Below are 22579 nucleotides of genomic sequence, written 5' to 3'. Positions count from 1 at the left end.
GCAAGACGACATCACTCACCTCTGCTTCACTGAACTGTGTATGCCTCTGAACAGGATAATTTTATTTTCTGTTTTATCTGCTCTTGCTTGTGGCATTAATACATTCCTAATAAGCTTACCTCTTCCTGTCGCATTTGGTTGTATAAGACATTGACTTTGGATGCTTTCCCAGAAGAGCTCTGGTAGAACAACATCCCCTGGATTTGACACTGGCAGAGGTACTGAGTTGCCTGGGCCTTATGTTAGTTTAAATGATGCAGTGTAAATGTCTGCATGACTAAGTCTGTGGGCTTTCCAAACATGAGCAATAGTGATTGCTGATACTTACCATTAAGGCAATCGACTTGATTGCACTGCAGTGTAATTGCTAAAAAATCAATATACTTTTGTAGGTTTAGGATCTTAGTCCATATCCTTCTGGGTGACTATAGGATACAGGATTTTGGGCTGGATTAAAAAAGGGGTGGCCAGCAGGGAGAGGGAGGTGATTGTGCCCCTCTACTTGGCTCTTGTGAGGCCCCATCTGGAGTACTGCATCCAGGCCTGGGACCCCCAGCACAAGAAGCATGTAGAGCTCTTGGAACAGGTCCAGAGGAGGGCCACTAAGATGATCAGAGGGCTGGAGCACCTCTCCTGTGAGGATAGGTTGAGGGAACTTGGATTGTTTAGCTTGGAGAAAAAGAAGGCTCTGGTGAGACCTCACTGTGGCATTCCAGTACTTGAAGGGAGTGTATAAACAGGAGAGGATACAGTTGTTTACAAGGGTGGATAGTGATAGGACAAGGGGGAATGGTCTTAAACTGAGACAGGAGAGGTTTAGGTTAGATATTAGGAGGAAGTTTTTTCACCCAGAGGGTGGTGACACACTGGAACTGGTTGCCCAAGGAGGTTGTGGATGCCCCATCCCTGGAGGCATTCAAGGCCAGGCTGGATGTGGCTCTGGGCAGCCTGGTCTGGTGGTTGGTGACCCTGCACATAGCAGGGGGGTTGAAACTCGATGATCATTGTCCTTTTCAACCCAGGCCTGTGATTCTATGATACTTTGTGAGATACATTACATTATTGTCCACAGACCCAATGGTTGACACCTTAGTAACAAGCTTGAGTTAAAACCATTACAGATTTTTCAACAAAACTGTAACAAAGTTTTCAAGAGTGGGACCTTTTAAAGGGGTTGGGTTCTTTGTGTTGTACGTAGAGAGTAGTACTACTTCCTGTCAAGTGGAAGAACTCTGTCCGCTTGAATCTTCATGCAACGCATGGGATAAATATTTTAAAGCAAATACCATTTTCAGGAACCCAAAGTGTAAGATTCCAAATACAAGTTAAGTCAAACTTTTTAGCAAAAACGTTGATCTCCTGATCTCCATATGAGCCCTGAGGTAACTGAAAGACTTCCTTCCTTCCTTCCTTCCTTCCTTCCTTCCTTCCTTCCTTCCTTCCTTCCTTCCTTCCTTCCTTCCTTCCTTCCTTCCTTCCTTCCTTCCTTCCTTCCTTCCTTCCTTCCTTCCTTCCTTCCTTCCTTCCTTCCTTCCTTCCTTCCTTCCTTCCTTCCTTCCTTCCTTCCTTCTTTCTTTCTTTCTTTCTCTCTCTCTCTCTCTCTTTCTTTCTTTCTTTCTTTCTTTCTTTCTTTCTTTCTTTCTTTCTTTCTTTCTCTCTCTCTCTCTCTCTCTCTCTCTCTCTCTTTCTTTCTTTCTTTCTTTCTTTCTTTCTTTCTTTCTTTCTTTCTTTCTTTCTTTCCAGCAAAGAATGGAACTTCTGTTACTTTGAAACATTTGGAAATTAGATTACGAGATTTTGCAGATGATCCAGTCATTAGAGATGCATGAATTTTTAATGCGTTAAATTGTCCTAGTGACAATGACTCTCTCAAGACCCTGGGAGAAAGAAGTGCTTCCAGCAGCATGGTCATGGTGCAAGCACCTTTTGGAACCTGAAAGATACAGAGGTACTGAACCATTGCTGCAGGAAAAAGAGCTTAGATCTGCATCCTGAACAGATTGGTTCTGCACTGTATGGCAGAAGGTATTGATTTCCTCATTTATTTGGAAATTATGAAGTCCGTGTAGCATTTTTGCCTTAAAATTGCCCTGCAGAATCCCAACAAGCTTTGCACATCTCAGAAGGAGTCTGTGTCCCACTAAGTGTTCATGTTAATTAGGATTAGAGAGCAAAACAAATGGAAGCTTTTCCACTTTACTGATTTTGAAGGACAAAGATAATGCAAACATTAACTCTCTACATCAGTCTTGGTTTAGATGGTCCCTCACACTAAAACAATTTCAGCTCTTCATCCTGTTATGCTGGACAACATACAATATAGAAAAACTTAAAGGTGAGACTAGTTGTTAGTTTTCTCGTTATCCAACTAAGCCCCCTACTTGCTGGACCACAGGATGAGGCCTGATGTCTGAAGTCACAAACTTTGCATTGGAAGCTGGGGGAGGAAGTGTGTCACCCTCCCAGTTGCTCCATAATCCACTGGTCACATAGTCTGCAGGAGTTACACAGGAACTGGGAGGTTCATTATACACAAGTTGATGAAGAGACTTCCACTTCTTTGCTGACAGTTTTAATTAATATACCATTATTCAAAACTGATTACTGCTTTCTCTGTTGATTCCTCTTCCCCATTTTGCCATCGAAGTGGTGACCCAGTCATCTATATCCCATTGTATAATTTATGTACATGCTAAGCACGGAACTGATCCAGGCTTCACTAGGACCCTACTGTAGCCTTTAATTGGATGCTTAACCACAGGATACAGACAACATTATAGACCACCTTTGATATTCTTTTAACAGTGTCACACGTGCCTTAACCCTACAACTTTCTGGTGCTACAAATCCCATTCTTAGTGCTCATCTCTCCCCACTCAATACAGAACAAATTCAGGCATCTTCCCAGGTATGCCAGACTGGATGCTGCCACATAACACTTGTCCCTTATTGTATTCAACTGTTTTGGGTTAATGTTGACATATCATTAAGATCTTTTTCCTTCTTTCCATACAGCTGATCTGTATTTTCTTTCTTTGTTCTCTTTTATTTCATACATCTCAACACCTTTTGTCATTTACTTTGAAGTTCGCTGTGAGCATTGGCTCAGTTTGCTTTTTGGCATCCCTAATAGTATTTCATTGCATTCTGAACCACAGATAAGTAGGTTAGCAGATTAAAATGATCTGTTAACTCACTTTTCTCTATTTCCCAGTAAGTCTAAAGCTGTTTTTTTCTTTTTTTTTCTTTTTTCACTCTTGCATAGCTGCAAGTTACAGACTTACTCTGCATTTAAATCCCTAAACTTCTTAATGGAGATGATTTAACTGATAAGTCCCATGAATTCACCACAACTTCTGCTTTCAAAATCACAGAGCTTAGTTGCAACACTAGCTTGATTTGTCCCTTTATCTGAAGTTGATTCATCTTGTGACCACTTAGTTTAAGGTTATTCCCCAGAGCCATATCTAAAAAAGAATACATTTCAAAACCAAATTTAAAATTGCATCAGTTCCTGATGTTTAAATTACTGTTCAGAAAATACTCTAGTTTAATTCTACCACAGTGACTCAAAATCTCATAGCTATTTACTTTTTAGGTCAAATTACCAAGGTTAGTTTTCCTATATTAGGTGGTCTTTATCAGTGTGAGTCACTTTGACCTAAATGGTTTCTTGTTTAGCCACATTTTCCTTCCTTATTTTTGTACAATCTATTTGCAAAAAGGACTTGTAAACAATTGCCTCCTTTCCTTTAGAGCAGCATATATCCCACAAATCAGTATTTTGCTCTTAATTCCTATATCACTGTTTTCATGTCTAGTTCCATCCTCATCTTAGTTTTTATCAGAAGAAATTACTCAACGGCAAAGATGAGAATTCCATGTTTTCACTTAGAGAAGACAAAAAGTGCATTTTATAAAGGTGATTTTCAAAACATTTTCTGTCTGTGTTCAAGAAGTGGCGCTAGTATTCAACAACTTGAGATGGGGAGGAAACATGAAAGGAAAACAAAACACATGAGCAACTGCGGCTCTGTGGAAGGTGTTAACACCAACAGCAGCTATGCTGATCTCACTGGAGCTATGGCAGAACGAGGCTCTTCTCTTGGAGCTGGACTTTGGACAGAGGTTTCTGAAGTATGTATGTAATGCAGCTGATCGTGGTAGGTGAATAAATACTTTAAAATGTGTTTTTTCTCTTTTCTCTGAATGAGATTTTGTAAATTTCCAGAGCTGAGGAGGTGGCAGTTCAGTAATTACTCATCAATTGCCCTTCTCAGTAAAAATACAGCTCTTACTTCCGTCAAATCCCAAATAGATCAGTGATTTAAGATTATAAATCAGTAGCAAGGAGTAAGACAATGAGACCTTTAAGGAATTGCACTTTCTTGTGCAAGTTATCAAGATGAATTGTATTGCACTGGAACAACAACAGACATCGCAAAGAGTATGTTTTTCACCATTGCTGAAATCTACAGGCTATGGATAGGAAACCAGAGGTTGTTGTCAGAGGGTGATTGTTACAGAAGAGGTTTCCACTTAGTCCCTTCCAAATCTGAGAACCATTTGCTTTCTGGAATTTGGCCAATGATAGCCAGGGAGATGCAGAACTGGAAGGATTGTAATTGTCAGCCCAAATGAAAAAAAATGTTTTCTGTTCTAGAGTCATTGAAGCTATGTCAGCAGTCTTATTTTGCCTGACATCTATTTGCAGTCTTCTCTTTTAGAGTCCTTCCTCAAAAATGTAAAAGTTTCCAGGCCAAACTACCCCTTACCTGAGAATAAAGAGCTCGATATTAAAGAAAGAGAAAAGGACAGTTTTTGTTTGCTAAATGAAACATGGTTTAGACAATAAGGTCATATGGATTTGGACAGTAGCAGTGTTTTTGAAGCTCTTTCCCATCTGGCTCCAGCACAGTGCTGATCAGCTCAGTCACCCAAAGCGAGGATTGAGGTTTGGTTCAGGATGTCCAGGAGCAATAAACGCAGGCAATACGTTTTTGGTACGTAACAGAAAAGCTGTTATTCCTACTATGAGTTTAACATGGACTTCAGCCCTAGACATTGACCCAGTGAGTGTACCAGTGGCTACCCATATTCAGGAACGGATCAGCGCCAAACAGTGACTGACTGCAGAATTCTGTCCTCCTCTCCCTTTTCCTCTTCCCCTTCCATCTTCCACTTTCCTCTCCCCTGTTTCTGGTCCTGCCAACAGCTTGTCTTTCAGGAGGGAGGAGGTGGGGAGAGGGAGAGGAAAAAGAGAGTTTCCTCAGCCCAGGGCCAAGGACCAGATGGGAGAAGGCACAGTTCTTCTCACATGCACTCTACTCCTGGAGTCCTAAGAAGCTGGCACCACATAGGAATGCACAGTGATCATCCCTGGCAAAGCTTAGCCTCTCAGCAATAAAACTCTCATTTCCCAGCTACTCTTCCAAAAGCTTCTCAGTGATAGCATCCCCCATTCCTACCTTCATCTTTCCTTTCCTCAGCCAAATGTAATTATACCAGTAAACTACCAACAGTAGCACAATGTATATAACGATAAATGCATTTTCACAAGAAGGCACTTATTTTTCACTAGTAGCAAAAGTAGATTAAACCACAGCATTGACTCAAGTATTCCCCATAGTAAACTGTGGGAGCGTTGCAATATTTTGCTTTTCAAGCACTATGAGATACATTTGGCTACTTTTGTGGAATTAAGCAGAGCACAGAACAGGAAAGGATGTTCAGTAAATCTGAAAAGATACATCTGATATAATTCCAGGGTTTAAAATCTTAAGGAGTAGTAAGTTTTAATGTTGGAAGATGCCCTGGTTTCAGGTGGGATGCAGTTAATTTCTTACTAGTAGCTGGGATGGTGCTGTATTTTGGATTTAGGATGAGAATAACATCCACAGCACAATGATGTTTTAGTTGTTGCTGAGCAATGCTTACAATAAATCAAGGACTTTTGAGCTTCTCGTGCTGCTTTGCCAGTGAGGAAATGAGAGTGCATAAGGAGCTGGGAGGGGACAGAGCCAGCACTCAAACAGGCTGGGGGGATAACCCATACCATATGGCATCTTGCTGAACAATAAAACTGAAGGAGCTGGGGTCATGGGATCTGCTGCTTGAGGAATGGCTGAGCAATTGCATTGCACATCACTTGTTTTTTTATTTTTTATTTTTTAACCTTTCTTATTAAACTGTCCTTATCTCAACCCACAAAGTCTTATCCCTTTGTCCTTTTTTCATTTCTCTCCCCTATCACACTGTGTGGGGGACTGAGCAAACAGCTGTTTTGTGCTGAGCTGCTGCCAGGTTATACCACAACAAAATGTCATTCAACAAGTTGTTCCCAAATGGACTGGATTTACTGTGCCAAAGCAGCTGTTCATGTGCAAGAGTGATTGCTTAGGATGGCCTTGTTTCTTAATTTCCAAGGACTAGTACTTTCACCAAGACTTCCTGTGCTTTTCTTTAAAAAAATCTTATTACTATATTTCATTTGGAATGATAAGGCAGCAGGTCTTTCTTTAATATAATTGACATCAAATATTACTTTATTTTAATACACTCCCTGTGATATATCAGATAATGACACATGGGGATTGCTCAATTTCCAGTTCTGGAAAATCATGCCTTTAGAAAGTACTCAAGAGTAATAACTGAATATGAGTTTTCAATGCAGTGCCATGGAAAATAAAGTTAATGAGATTCTTCTGGATAAAAAAAAAGTAGAGTAAAGAGACTGGTATAGGAAATACCAGATTATAACTTTCAATTTTAGTGCCTGTAATTTGACAAGAATGCTTCAAAATTGGAAACGATGCAGAAAAGAGCCCTAGAAATTTTCTGAAAGTCCAAGAAGATACTTCATGAAAGAGTAAGAGGCTAAAAGGGCTTAATCTGTTTAGTTTTTAAAAACTAACTGTGGGTCATTTATGTATTGACTCCTGTATAAAATTGTTTCCAGAACAGTCAGTGCTAAACGGCTGTTTGACAAGCAAAATAAGAGACACAGGATGCTGACAGTGAATTTAAATACTGAACAAACCATGCTTGGAGCAAACTGCTCAGTAACACATTCCAGTCTACGGCTTCATCCATTAAATCAGAAACAAATACCTTCTCCAAAGAAAGACTGTAGTCAGTTTAGCCCCAGTGAAAGGGAGAAGTGGTTGAAATCTAATTCAGGTTGGGACGTATATAAAAATGAGACGACTTTAAGGTACTGCAACAACAAGGACCGGTAATGCATATGGGAGACAGCTAATGAGCAGTGATCAAGATGTAGCATAGCAATTCCTCTCTTATTCAGTATCTTGCCTTACTAACAGTGCAGTGCTGAGCAGGACCAAAGCCTCACTGTATAGCCAGCTTTCCGGCTACTCTCAGCACTGTGTTCATCTGCTGGTTTCTATAAGATGAGTGAAACTTGCCTCAGCCCATGGAGCACCATGATTGTGCTTTACTGGATCCTGTCAATTTTAGAAGGCATTAATGTGGTTAAGTGGTTCTCAGTCAGGTGTGCGAGTCATGGATGATGGACTGCCTGGATGTGTTTTTAATTAGCAGCAAAGGCGGAATTAAGAAAAGAGCTGTAGCTCTGGGTATAAGTCCAACTGGATGGCAAGCTATTTACATACCAGCAAACCAAGAGCTGTGCCTCTGGCTGATCACACATGCTCTCCACCTGATCTGTTTGGAGACATGAGGCAGATGTGTGTAGTCACCTTACTGCTCCTGGCAAGCTTGATGGCACTGGCTTGCTAGGCAGAAACATTCAGAAAGGCTGCCTGAACAATGCTATCTTGTCTTCAGTTTTATACTTTCAGGGTCTGGACAGGATTATCTGCCATCAATCATGGCTTGGCCTAATGCATTGCTACCTGAAAAATGAAGAGGCGTGGGACTTTTGGGGTACTTCAATAGGCTTTTCTTTGAAAGAATGACTGGAGATCATCCAGGCCTGAAAGCTAATTCATATGTGTGGTGTGAAGCACTAGGTCTGGGCTTTCCAGCAGAGTAAACAGTACTGCAAGATTCAAAATGGAAAAGCAGAATATATATAACTCCATGAGTCCTCTCCTTCTGTAAAGGAAATGGTCTGAGACAAACATGGCTGGAGTAAGAATCCAGCGCTTTGGGCTGTCCCCAGAAGCAATACTGGGCTCTTTTGCAAGAGGAATCTACCAAAATGCTGGTGTTGGACCTTGGGTCAAATGATAAAGAGGTGTATCTTGCATGACTTGGACTTGGAATGTCAGCAGGGACAAGAAAATATATTCATAGCCCTATTGTAGAGAATTTCTTAGTGACATAAAAGAGTTAAAAACTACCACTTTCTGCTTTCAGGATCATATATGCAAGTCACAGGAACTGATGCCTAAGCGTGTATGCATAGTTCTTTGTTCTGTATATCAGCTTTAGCAGAAACCACCTAGCCATTGTTGGGGAAGTGGTAAGGTAAAGGGCCTTATGTGAGCAGGAGAGGTTGGTGTTGCATGTCATGTTCAGTATCTGTTACTGAAGATAAAAAAATCTATCTGTTCTTGTGAGCAGATATGTTTCTACTGCCTTCAGGCAAAGAATGACTAACAGCATTGCAAAAGTCCCTAGAACAGCACCTGCCCAACAAGTGAAGTTATTCAGAAGAGAGTTTGGTTCCCCACCACACCACAGTGGGAAGCAGCCTGGGTGGAGGCATCCTCGTGAGAGAGGTGTGGATGGGAACTGGTGCAGGAAGGTAACAGTGTTATTTTTCTTCTTACCTAAATCCTGTGTGGAGAGATAGCATCCCAGAGGCCTGGTACCACAGCAGGCTGGCAGGGAGAAGAGATGAGTCTGCACCATTTCTTGTGAGCTAGGCTGAATAAGAAATGTGGAGAGTTTTGAGATCTGATTAAGTGTTGCAACTCTAAAGAGAGACGTTACCAGGTGGAATATTGTAGAGGCACGAAAATATTTTCTGATCTGCAAAACATAGTGCTAGGGGAAGTCCTTCATTAACTCATTTGCATTATAATTTTTATATCATCTCTTTATGCCAAAATATCTTACGCAATTTTGATATGCAAATTTGCCACAGTTGGACTACATCTTCAAAATCTACACTACTGTTTCATGTATATTCTTACCATTATATTTTTGTAATTTTCCTGTCCCGTGCCTGTACTCAGTCATGTAGCGCGGCACTCAGAAGGAATGATTTGCATATACTTCCAAATGCGTTCATTCGAAATTAGTAAAAATCAGATAATATGAACTATGTGTTGACAGGATTGCCGATTAGTCAGCTCTACCATAATTTTGGCCACGAACGGACAGAGATTTAGACAATGTCTTCTCAGGGCATGGATTCCCACGGCAGGTAGGTGGCAGGACAGGGCCTAGCAGACAGGGCCTGTTCCACTGCCACAGCTGGGAGCCGGGCAGACGGGGAGCCATAGTCCATGGTGACAGTGACCTGGGTCAGACAAAGCCCTGGTGGGCAGGTCCATGGTGATGGGCCAAGTCTGAGGTCAAGCCAAGAAATCAAGCCAGCAGTTCAGGGACAGGGTCCAGATCCAGACCAATGGTCCATGGCCCAGCACGGGCTGGGCTGCAAGGTGGCAGGAGCAGGAGCTCAATCAGGGGCTGTCCTCTTTCTCTTTCCCAGTATCTTCCTTCTTCAAGAGTATTGCAATCATTTCACTTTGCACTGAGCTCTGGCCCACCAAAGCCTGACTCTTGCTCATGTCCAATCCTACTGCTTCCATTAATGCCATCAGCACACTGTAGCACAGTGGTTCTAATAATGGTTTCATTTGATGAATTCACTCTATTAAAATATGATGTCTTCATTGAGCACCTAATTTCATCAACGTCTGTTCAGAAGATCTCAGAAAAGCACAATTACCTTTAGTTTCATCCTGGCTTGCAGCACTGATTCAACATATGACCTGTCCTACAATTTCAAATTTGCTGCATTTTAGAGTTTTGCATTTTTTGTAGTTTTTATCTAGATACAGCAATTTAACTTTCTGCCACTCACTGCAAGTCTAGACAGTATGCCAACAATAACAATGTACTTAATTACAGTAAATATTATTAACCTAAATAAGTTTGCTAATGCCCAGTGTTAACCACACAAATCAAGAAGCTGAATGCAAGAATGACCAATTGCCCCACCGCCCAACTCATCTGCTATCCTTAATGTCCAAGTAAGGAGCATGATGAAAAAGCAAGGTTAATCCTGTGCATTTTTATTCTTCCACCAAAAATTCCACCATTTGTATTTGCAGTCCCACATATTCCTAGGCAAATGCTCAAAAAGTAATAGTGTTACATGACTAAATAATTAGTCTATTAAAAACTAACATAAAATGCTTAAAACTGTTGTAAAGCACAGCTTGTATCTCTGTCAATACTGAATACATACATATACTGACAGGTATATGCATACATATTCTTATACACACATATACCTAGCTGATATAAAGTATATATCCTGAACCAGGCTATCTGCTGTGCCTACATATTCTCAAAGCCTTTTTCTTGTCATGAGTATATGAGGCTTCTCTTTTCATACTGTGTCAATACAACATCTGCACTATGAATAATAGGCTACTACAAAATATAATACTAATGTTGTAATTGTATTATCATATTGTCTCTGCAATGCTCAGTAAAAAGCAATGAATTTGGAATAAGACACTGAGATGACCTTCTCTAGCTGTGTACGTCACCCACCACCTTTGGAATGAAAGGTGGGCGGCAAACACCTCACTCTACAATTACTTCATACTACTTAGCTGCATGTGGTCCTTTTGATATAGGGAGGTGTGAAACTGCCAATTCCCTTAGCTTTTGCATTTCCAGTAATTTCATTGCTCCTTGAAACTCCTCTATAGTTTGCTCCCAGCCAGCTTTTGCCATCTACTCTGTCTACCTGGAATCTAGGCATTTATCTGGAAGGAACAGCAGGAACTGGAACCTACTGGAATGCAGCCTTCCTACTTTCAACATAATCTCTTACTTCACTGCCAGTTCTCAGGAACCTATTTTGTGTTTGTACTATTAGCCCAATCATATTTTCATACAGCTTAGCCCTTCCCTGTACTGATGTCTTTGGGCTTTTTGATTACTTCACCATTTTAGACACTACTTTTACTTCTTCAGCTTCTCCAGAAGCAATGAGTCATATATTTGTCTCTGTAAATTTTTGTTTTACCGTTTGTCCAACTTTTCCATGGTAGTTTAGGCCTATCATAACCCCTTCCACAGTGCCCAGGATCAGCTTGTGTTGTCTACTCACGCTGCAGAGGGATGGATAGCTTCAGCATTACTGGTTACTTATCTAGCATGCCCTCCCCTTGTTACCCGAACTATCCCCTTTGCAGAGATCTCCTTTTGCTTATCCACACAATGTCTGGATCGAATTGCATGTAGTTCTTTTTTTGATTTTACCATAGCTATCCGCACAACTAATTCAGTTTAGCAAAATGTGTATGTCTTCATGGGGAAACCGTATGTTGTCACCACTCATATCTTGCATCAGCCAACATATCAGCTTTGGGAAATCCTTATTCATCTAGTGAGCAGATTACAATTAACACAGGCATCATAAACTGGATGCTACAGCTTGCCATTATTAACATCTTTGCCCTGATTTTTGGGCTTTAATAAGTGGTTTCATATACAACACATGCCATTAAAATGGACATTCTGGAACAGCATACTTTGTGCTACAGCAATTGTGTACATATGCACATAATTATCAGCATGTGAATGTTTGCACTGTATTCCCAGGGCTTTACTTAATTTCTTCATATATCAAAAAGAGTACTGATAGCTGTTACGAATCTTGCTGTCATGCAAGATATCTGCAAAGGTATCAGCTCTATTTAAAAACTGGGACTGGACTGATTTCCAAAGGGAGTAAATGTAGTAACAGTAGTATCACGTGGTACTCGCACAATAGGGCTGTAATATGTCACACAATCAGGTAGTGTGTTCTGTGGAGTTTTTGAAAAATGGTTCAAGAAAGGCCTGTAGCAATGCTTTCCCTTTTCCAGCTTTATACTTAAACACTCATTAAACTATCATCTGTTTTCCAACTGTTGTCTGTTCAGTAACAAAGAGAAGAAGTTCTTCTTGTAATGAAAAACACCATTAACAGGTTAACTTTCAACTTTTTCTTGAACTTCTTAATGACTGATTAACTTGTTTCCTGACAGTTTATAGAAGAAATGAGGGTTGTAAACAGGCCTGCTTACTTCTTTCTTATCACTTAAGTATCTGTTTAATTTATTCATCACTCACACAATAACTGCCCAGAAACAACGCTTGGTGAAAGTGTATCTAACCATGAATTCCGCAGAGTCATCCACTAAATGAGAAATGGGAAAAAGGCCAAGAAACCACAAAGTCCTCCTCGAGCTCGAAAAGCATAGTCCAGATACAGGTCAAGTGGTGCCTATGACTCGTGCAGGCACTTTGCACTAAAATAAGTGGTCTTTAGTGTCCCATGAACACAGCACTCATGACTCAGTGTGTACCAGACTGGGCCTTCATACATACAAGAGTGAGAAGGGAAAATTACTTAGGATATTGCATTAGTTGACTAGAAACAGAAATGTAAAGCCCCTTCCTATCTAGATTCTGGTTTGAAACAGGTGAGGTGAGGTGTGAGGTGAGAGGTGTCACAGAGGAGGCACCACTGCCTTTGGTCCATGTGACGAGAAGAAACTACGGAGCCTGAGTGGCTCATCACAGGCCCCAGTGATAAGTCACGCTGCTGTGCATTGCAAAAGGCGATGCTGGGAGGGATGGGGCAGTGTTGGCATTCAGCCACCTTTGGTTTCTGAGCCCAAACAAGCCAGGATCAGCCAGGAGAGCACTCAGGAAAATTTATGTCCTGAATTCAGTTGCAGATGCAAATCCGCGTCGGTAATCTCTGAGCACTCACCCAGGACCGTTGTCACTGAGCTGATCTGAAAAAATGAATATTAGATCTCAGGAATCTGCTCCAAAAGTGGACCATTTTCTGTGTATCTGCTATATTACATTACTCTATAGTAAAACTTCTTTCCACCTCTCCAAAGCTGTCCATGGTAATAAAATTTTTCTATTTGCACCTGATGTATGGGATCCTTTGTCACCAAAGGGCACAAGGTAAGGGCAAGAGAGATTTATGCATCTTCTTCAGAGAGAGGCCAAGACACATAGAGCATGAAGATGGTCATGAATAGAACTGGAAGATGGCATCTCGAAAGTCTGAAGGATGGATATGTCTGTGAAACAGACATAGGCCACACATCGAGTATTTTGTTCAGTTTTGGGCCCCTCAATACCAGAAAGGCATTGAGGCCCTGGAGCATGTTCAGAGAAGGGCAGTGAAGCTGTGACGGGTCTGTAGCTCAAGTCTTATGAGGAACAGCTGAGGGAACTGGGATTGTTTAATCTGGAGAAGAGAAATTTCAGGGGTGACGCTCTCTACAACTATCTGAAAGGAGGTTGTGGCGAGGTGGAGGTCAGCCTCTTCTCCCAGGTCACTGGGGATAGAACTAGAGGGAATGGCCTCAAGTTGCTCCAGGGGAGATTCAGGTTGGACATTAGGAAAGACTTCTTCTCTGAAAGAATGGTCAGATGCTCGAATGGCTGCCCAGAGAGGTGGTGGAGTCACCAACTCTGGAGATTCTCAAGAAACGTTCAGACGTTGTACTGAGGGACATGGCTTAGTGGGAAATATTGGTGATAGATGGATGGTTGGACTGGATAGTCTCGAAGGTCTTTTCCAACCTTGGTGATTCTATGATTCTATGAAACCACGTGCAGCTCCCACACAAGTAATGAGAGTTTACTCAGGAATTGGATGAAGGACTTCTTCAATGTGGTGCTGTACCTTATTGCTCTGCTAAGAATCAAAGCCTACTACTTTAGGGATGACATTTTATTAAATCAGTGATATTCTCTAAGAGTTCTGCATGGCATGAAGCTGCAGGAGCTCAGTCAGCGGTAGGATGTTTCTGCACCACATTCATCATGCAGGACATACATATCGTAAGAAGCAGTAAATTGACCAGAGAAGAAATCGTGATGGTGGCTACATGAAGTTATTCTCCTCACTACTACAGCTGAGGGACCACCTGCTATTTCTTTTCTTGCTTTAAATTTGTCACTCCACATCACATTTGCAGACATAGCCTCCAAGATATTACTGTCTTACGGCTGTCTGTGTGATGGCTGGCTATGGGTGAATTAATTTCACAGCCTTTTAAAAATGCATTTTACAACTGTTGTGTGTTTCTTCTAAAATGTTATGGTAATCTGTTAAATAGCACCACACGGTTTGGACTCTGGACTTTTTTTGCTAGATGTGATGTTTTTAGGTTTCCAATTAACTAAAAATTAAGCATTAACTGGAATAATGCAATTGAAAAAAACTACGAGAAGATTTTAATTATTTTTTTACAATTAGAAATCAGTAAGTAAGTACAGTAATTAGCTCCCATAAAGTTGTACCTTGTCTTTCGTTCTAAACATTTGCAATGCCCGTGGCCTTTCTTAAATCACTCAAGCATGACAATTTCTTTCAGCCACATTAACTTTCTGTAGCAAGAAGAACTGAGCTTGTTCAAGTATAATTTGCTTATGTTATGCCTTTTTCTTACTCACGTGACCAGAGCACTTTTTTCTCCACACAGTGGCATTACCCAGTCCCTGGGTTACAGAGAAACATGCTAGGAATACAGATTATAGCTTTTATATTTTCTTTTTGTGGGTTAGCAGCCACGATTGCTGCTACTGCATCGAATGAGTGGAAAGTCACAAGCCGAGCATCATCTGTTATCACCGCAACCTGGGTTTTCCAGGGTCTGTGGATGAACTGTGCGGGCAACGCGCTGGGTGCTTTTCACTGCAGACCTCACCTTACTATCTTCAAAGTGGAAGGTAAGTGGAATTCAACTGGAACATACAGAGAGGTTGGTTTTTTTTATTTTTTTTCAGGATGGGAGCCTGAGGAGAGAGATTATTTCAGCTTGTGCAAGAGATCATGATTAAAGTGCTCCTATGAACATAAGGATAGCATAGGCAGAAAGTCAGAAAAAAACCCTGTAGAAATTATATGTACTTCAAGAAAGAGCGTAAGCTCTACTGTGCGGTTGGTAATACAAGATAAGTTCCATGGACAAAGTTCCAGCGAACACACTATCAGTAACAATCCAGTGTGAGCAGAGAGATGCACAAAACTGTCTTCCAGCTCTAACTGCCATGCAAACATAAGCGTAACGCTTGTTGGATGGGGAGAGGAGGAAAGACAGCAAGATGTATGACAGCAATCAGTGCTTTTTTGGTGTATAAGGAAAGTAGATAGAAAAGCAGTACATCCGTAAATACTATGTAAAAAATCACAAGCAGGAAATTAATAGCATGTATATATACTTGCTGTATCACAGGCTAATATTTTAACTTTAGAGATCAAAGGTATGTTATTCCCAATGTCCATTTTAACGGCATGTGTTGTATTTGTAGCCATCTATCAGAGCACAAAAGCAAATGGGGGTCTTCTTACCTTAAATCAGTTAAGGGTTTCCTCTGGTGCAGTTGCTCACTGAACGTCTGCAGCACAACAGGTTTTCTGTATAAAGCAGTATGTGAAGAGATTTATTTTCTGTTTGTTAAGCCTTGAGACTGTAGGTAAGGTGCTGTTCTCAGTGAAACTGCGTAACTGCTCCTGAGGGCAGGGGCAGAGGGACTGCTCTTTCCTGGATATAGGCAGCATAAGAGCAAGATGGGGTCAGGCTAGGGTAGGAAAAATGAGTCAAGACACAGGTGTTTTAGGGAAAGAAAACAGAAATCCAGCTGAAATAGACTGAGTCCTGCAATGCTTTTATGAGACCAGGAAGAAGCACGGTTATAAAGTGTGCACAGGCAGTGGCTGATACAAAATGCACGGTTCCCACATGGTTTAAACAAGGCTGTAGACACATGTCCCCACACCTGGAAATATAGCGATGCTGCAGCCCCATGCCTTGCCTTTACCACCCACCACATCAGACTGTAGGGCCTACAGATCAACTCTTACATGCACAGATGATCTTGAGATTTTGTGCAGGTTTCCATCCCCACTCAACGCCATCACATATGGCACACAGGGGATCTGAATGGGTGAGGTGATTTGCACTGCCTTTATAGAATGCCAACCATCAGAAATGAATTAACAGGCATCGAAACTCAAACCCGCTTTGCTTTGAATGTGAATTCTATCCTTTTGCAAATTACAATTTATGCATTATTTTTGCTGAGATAGAAATAATAATAAAAATAACAAACAGAGATTCTTCTCAGGCACACATAATCAAATTTGTTTAAAGCACTTTATTAACTGTAAACTTCCATTATTCCTCTTATAATTCATATAAAAGCTGATTTCAGAATTATCAGCTGTAATCCATTTGCCACTTGTACTTTGCATTCTTACTGTTATTTTGATCACTGGCAGAATGAAATTTGAATAAATAAACTACACATCAGTATGTGAATACCTTTTAAATATATACTTAGGCATCTGAGTAAGATTTTGTTCATTTTCTCCTTAGAATAACATAGGCAAGAGATCCACAACAAATTAAAGTTGCATGCTCTTGTTAAAACAAGAGGGTGGCAAGTTTCTAGACTGACATTTAGGAAGTCTAATTTTAAACTGCAGGCAGCAGCACAAGGTAGTGTTACATGTAGCTTAAACACTATTGAGAAAGAGAGAGGTATTTTGTTTGGAAAGTCTGCTAAACATAGACTGGTAATCCAAGGAAAGCAAGAGTTCAACAGGGAAAGAGTTCTCTACTCTCACTCTGTCCTTCATTGTAAAACACTAAAATGTTCATGTGAAAGACCATCAACGTATCATCGTTATTGACTTAGTGGCTCTGGGGAGGGCTGGTAAAATAACCTGTACTACTGCACTTTTATGATTTTACGGAGTCTGGTTGCAATTTGTCCTACAGCCAAAGATAACTCTGTTACACAAGCTTCTCCCTGCACTCCAGTTTATCTTTAGGTTCCCCCACAGAAAGTATTAGCAATAAATAACAGAAGTCACTTCTACTCCAAAGCAAATTCATTTGATCATAAAAGTTTTTATTGTACTTTTTAGGGTCTCTTACAGCAGAGTCCATAGCCTCTAGGAAGTTTTAAGATGTTTATTTTTCTCAGTATTTAAGTCACAGCAAACAAACAACGAAAAGAAACAGATTTCAATGATCTTTCTATCAGCAGTACTATTGCGCTGTCATTGGCAGTATGTGAGTATATACCAGAACTGACTTTCCATGCTGATAGGAGCACAGCAAAGGCATGAACATAGCCTGTGCAACCCAAACTACCTACCGTCTCATCTCCTCCTAACTCAGTGCTCCAAAGGCAATAGTCATCTCTCCTCCTTATTCTCATGCTGATCATCCTGAACTCCTACAATCTTCAATTTTTTCAGATTTGTCCCCACTCTTTCACAGTCAGTCAGGGCAGCTGCTAGACATCTTCAAATCATGACTTCAGCATTTGGCACTCTCAGCCTATGGCACAGACTCCTCTGCACTCTGGTTCTCCCTGCCATGAGTTTCTGGAGGTGTACCAGAAAGTAATAGAAATGTGGTTCCCTCAGCCTTTGCTTGATCAGGTCTTCCGCTGGCATTTCTTAGTCTTGCCAGTGCCTGCCTGAGTGCAGTGAAGTAGTGCAAGCAGTGCTATCCTGATGGCAGCAAAAGCAAAAGGACGATGCCCAAGCATCAGATGTGGCACTGAGGGACATGGTTAGTGGGCACGGTCGTGATGGGTCTATGGCTGGACTTGATGATCTTAGTGGTCTTTTCCACCCTTAATGATTCTATGATTCAGAGTTGCCATTTCATAATGCTGCAATAAAGCTAAAGGGAGGAAGGAAGATGCAAGAGGACAACCAACTACTATTTACTACGTCCAGGCCTGGGGCCCCAAATACAGGAATGATGTGGAGCTCTTAGAGATGGTCCAGAGGAGGGCTACTAAGATGATCAGAGAGCTGGAGCACCTATGAGGAAAGGTTGAGGGAACCGGGATTGGAGACCCGGAGATTGGAGAAGAGAAGGCTTCGGGGAGATCTCATTGTGGCCTTCCAGTACTTGAAGGGAGTATATAAACAGGAGAGGATACGGTTGTTTACAAGGGTGGATAGCGATAGGACAAGGGGGAATGGTCTTAAACTGAGATGGGAGGTTTAGGTCAGATATTAGGAGGAAGTTTTTCACCCAGAGGGTGGTGACACACTGGAACAGGTTGCCCAAGGAGGCTGTGGATGCCCCATCCCTGAAGAAAATCAAGGCCAGGCTGGATGTGGCTCTGGGCAGCCTGGTCTGGTGGTTGGTGACCCTGCACATAGCAGGGGGGTTGAAACTCAGTGGTCCCTTTCAACCCATGCCATTCTATAATTCAATTGCAGCCCAGAACAGCCTTGCTCAGCCGGACGCCAACCGGACGTGGAGAGCAATGCCGGTGAGGCTGCAGCGGGGTGACACGGGGTGAGGACTGGGGCCAAAGCCCCCACGACGCGCCGGGCTCCCAGCTGCCCGCTCTCCATGGTGCTGCAGGCGCGGCCCAGGGCAGAGCCGGCCGCGCCCAGGAACGGCAGCGCCTCCGCCGGCGGCTCCTGTGATCTGCGGGGCTCTCCCCGAAACCGTAAAGGCAGCGCAGCTCGGGCCCCGCTTTCCCTGTGGAGCGGCCAAGGAAGGAGCAGTTTAGCTTGCCCCCGAGTGGTGGCAAAACGGTATAGGATCATGGAATTATAGAGTCACTGAGGCTGGAAGAGACCTCTAAGGTCATCTAGTCCAACCGTCAACCCATTCCCGCCATGCCCAATAATGATGTTCCTCAGTGCCACATCTTCACAGTTCTGGAACACCTCCAGGGACAGTGACTTCAGCACCTCTCCGGGCAGCCTGTGCCAGTGCCTCACCACTCTTTTAGAGAAGAAATTGTTCCTAATATCCAACCTGAACCTGAACCTTCCCTGGTGCAACTTCAGGCCTATACCTCATGAATTGTGCTTTTGAGAAGAGCAATCAAAAGAGAGGGAATACATTAGGATCAGTAGCTCAAATTCGGGAATAGGGACCATGAGACATGATGTTTATATGTTTATGGCTTAATCCCTAAGCACTCTCCACTTCTCAATAGGCAGAAAGGTCAGCATTTAGACTGATTGAAATGCTGGTTCCAGCACAGAGTTTTGTGTATCCAGAACAATTAGGTTTTTAATCTTGGTAATGAAAGGTTACTAATTCTGAGATTAGATTACTCAGTCTTCTCTCCACCCAATTGAGACAGCCTGAATGCAAATTTGGCCCCTAGAGAAAGCTCTAGAGATCCTCAGATGTAGTAACAATCTACAGCAAAGGTTTGAGGTTATCCGTAACTTGATGCATATCACTGCCCTACTTTTGAAAGAGAAAGAAGAAAGTACAATAAATAGTTCAGCCTAGGTAGGAGATAGTTTGAGAAACAATGAGTCTTGGTAGGGTGGCTTCAAATAAGGCAAAACTTGATTTGTAGGGCCATTCATGAAGAAGAGCCATGTTGGATACAACAGCCCTTTACACAATGTGTATGAACTGAAGAAGGCTAACTCCTTCTATCCAACACATTTGTCCTCAGGGATTTCCAGCAGCAGTTCTGCTGTAGATCCAGAGCAAGATTCAGGGATTCCTTGTGGGCAGTGTTGCAGAAGAAGCATCCAGAGCCCAGGAGTCCTCCAAGAGCCAGAACAACTCTGTGAAACCTGGATTTTTTTCATCTCAGAACTGAGGCATTGCAGGTTAGAGATTTTGGAGTGGTTCAGAATCCTGCTGCCAAATTTTGTTTTCTAGCCTTTTGTTTCCAAGATTTTAATCCATAAGCTCTGAAAATTCATTAATGTAAACCATAATGAATCACTGCTTACAGTGATTTATTATGAAGACACTCTGGACCTGGCCAATTTATTGAAGCAGAATGGTTCAGTGCTGTGGGAAGACTGGAAAGTGGTGTTCCTATTGGGAGGATGTGTGGCCACAAAGATATAAAAGATATACAAAGATATAAAAGATATACACGCTGCAGGGCCAGACCGCCCTATAGCCTGATGGAAAATACAGAGGGTAGAGGCTCTGACAGTCAGTTGCCAGTTATGGGGGGAGAAACTGGCCCAAAAGTTACAAAGAACAGATTCTGATACTGCCTTAACATCTGCAGGATTCCAGGAAAAGATAAGGCATTACAGAGCAGCTCTCTCTTTTGTTCTTTACACCTGGAAATTTGCCAGCATTTCTGCAATTCTGTTTTTGTGCTATGACACTCCTACCTTCCCGTTCCTGTAAATGAGAAGAGGTTAAGATGCTGAGCATCTTTCTCACTTTTGTCAAGATCTGGGCAAAAGCAGTGCTGCCTGTGCTTCACTTATCCTCACTCTGATGTTTTTGCCTTGGACAAACCTGAACATGTGGTCTTTATTTGCAGAAATAAAGTTGGTGAGGAAGTCTGGAAAGCGCTGCCAGTTGCCAACATGTTTTCCGTGCAGCTGGTGCAGGGATGGGAATGCAAAGGTTGTTATTGGGGCATTAATAACAAAGCTCTTTCATCTTTGCCAGAATAGATTGTAATCTCTGGTTTGCTTTTCGTTTTCTTTGATTACTCCTACATAGCAGCAGAGAGTGTACTGCAAAATGAATAGGTCTCTGCAGTAATTGGTATTCAGCCAATGTCTTAAAATACTTCTGTTCAAACAGGTTTTCTAACCTGGTCTGCCTTATGAGCACTGAGGTGGGTGCAGGGAGCTTTCCTGTTGTGTGCAGTGAGGAGCCCAGAGCTAATGTACTTCTAAATGTTTGGTAGTCAGACCTCCATTCAAAGTCATGGAGATACAATCCATTGCATTTTTGAAAGTCCCTGCAGCAGGAGGAAAGAGAAAACCTGACAAAAATAGCCTTGCCAGATGGATGGGAGAGAGAAGACAAGTGCAAACCCTTACAGCTTATCCTTTTGGAACTCACATTAAAGATTTTAAATCTTCAGCCTTGTAGCATATCTGACATTTCCAAAGAGTAGTGGGAAAGGGAGGAAAGAGGCTGAACAAGCAGCTTGGGACTAGGCATGTGGGAATGAGTGTAGCCAACTGCTACAGGAGCAGAAACAAAATCTATGTGCATAAAAAACTTCACTGTGGATACTACATGGACCTGGCTGAGCAGGTTTGAGTTAAATGTCATTTTTGGCAGAGAAAACAAATCTCTACACAGACAATATGGACAGCTGTTATTATATGTTATTATATTTTTACACTGTCGAGAGCCCACATGCACCGAGTCCTGCAGTGTCTAGTTATCCTTGTAAATATTCCCCAGAATGGATGCTGTGGTGCTCTCTTGTGGCTTGGAGGCTGGTTAGAGTATCCTTTAGGCACTATCATAGAGGATGTTACATGCTCCCTCATAAGAGAGAAGCAGCAATGTATTTTATTGCTATAAGATAGTGATTTAACAAAGTCACCAGGCTTAGAATGGGCCCGATGGCCAACATTTTATATCTAAAGGATGATACAGGCAATTGATCCTTTATATCACTCAGTACCATACAGCCTGTTAGCAAGCTACTAGTAGATGAGAAATCTCAGCCTTGCAAGAAGTTTACTATTAGTCACTTACCGAGTGTCTGTCACAGGTAAGGAATCCCTCAACCTTGAGGAGTAACCCTGAGAGGTGTCCCTGCTCAAGGACAGATGCTGGTATGCAGCCCTCAGCCATGAAAGGGGAGCTGAGCAGGCTCTGGGCTGTTCCCTATTTATGGACTACGATGATTGACTACTTGTCATTTTTGCATACCAGCTATATTTGGTGGATGCATGCTATCTGCTCTGAATCCACTTTGAGTTCAGTTCAGCTATCACCACTGGATGCACCCACCACAGCCATCACTGATGGTCATCATCGGAGCAGGGTTACAGTATAAAGGTTAGGCTGGGAAGGGGGAGGGGGGGAGAATGGGCAGGGGAAGCACACCACCACAGTACACCCCATGACTATATTTCCTTTATCTTACTGTCACAGAGCTATGGCACAGTCACTTCTTATCTCTGTACCATAAATAGTATATTGATAAGTTATGCACTTACAGATCCATTGGAAGTAGACAATGCAGTGCTGCTATTTGTTATGCACTCCTTTGTATCTTTGGGGTGGTTGAAGCTGGGTTATTTGTTTTATAATGTACCAAACTTTTATATACAATACGGTTATAAGCAATAGGTACATTAACATTAGAGTCAGTACAATCACAGCTGGATGAAGCACATAATTAAAAATTCTCATACAAGAGTTCTCTCACATCCCTTTCCAACATATTCAAGTACAGTTTCAGGGATTTAATCAGAATGTATTTCAATATGACAAACATTATGTTCAGTGTAAAGACAAATGTCTCACATTACTCTCACAAATAAATCCTTGTGGTTCCCATGCAACATATGCATTAATATCAACCACTTGCCATTTGTCTTCTTGGTTTTTTGTTGGCTGTCTTCTATGTTCTAATGAATATACTCCCACTG

At 41.9% G+C, this 22579-nt stretch overlaps 2 protein-coding genes across 6 annotated transcripts in view; one reads left to right on the top strand and one right to left on the bottom strand.

The window, feature by feature from the left end:
* The window catches only part of ABCC4 (ATP binding cassette subfamily C member 4), a 225174-nt gene that overhangs the window by 170137 nt on the left and 32458 nt on the right, over positions 1-22579 (bottom strand). For 2 of the 4 annotated variants that reach the window (XM_040699617.2, XM_046941333.1), the window contains exons 2-3: positions 15542-15607; positions 8757-8853 (exon numbers count right to left, since the gene is read on the bottom strand). The exons of 1 other annotated variant lie outside the window; for it this stretch is intronic. The gene's annotated coding sequence lies outside the window, so the exon portion shown is untranslated. The remainder of the gene's footprint in view (positions 1-8756; positions 8854-15541; positions 15608-22579) is intronic. One more of the 4 variants, XM_046941337.1, reaches the window with a different exon arrangement.
* Positions 4049-22579, top strand: part of CLDN10 (claudin 10) — a 70201-nt gene continuing 51670 nt past the window's right edge. Inside the window, exon 1 of one of the 2 annotated variants that reach the window (XM_046941332.1) lies at positions 4049-4163. In XM_046941332.1, the coding sequence (XP_046797288.1) occupies positions 4064-4163 (100 nt within the window). In that variant the 5' untranslated portion in view covers positions 4049-4063. Of the gene's footprint in view, positions 4164-14727; positions 14920-22579 lie in introns of those variants that run through there. The other variant, NM_001277769.2, reaches the window with a different exon arrangement.

This window comes from Gallus gallus, chromosome 1 (genome assembly GCF_016699485.2).
Source record: "Gallus gallus isolate bGalGal1 chromosome 1, bGalGal1.mat.broiler.GRCg7b, whole genome shotgun sequence".
NCBI classification, from domain to species: Eukaryota; Metazoa; Chordata; class Aves; order Galliformes; family Phasianidae; genus Gallus; species Gallus gallus.
This window is presented reverse-complemented; position numbering and strand designations above follow the sequence as displayed.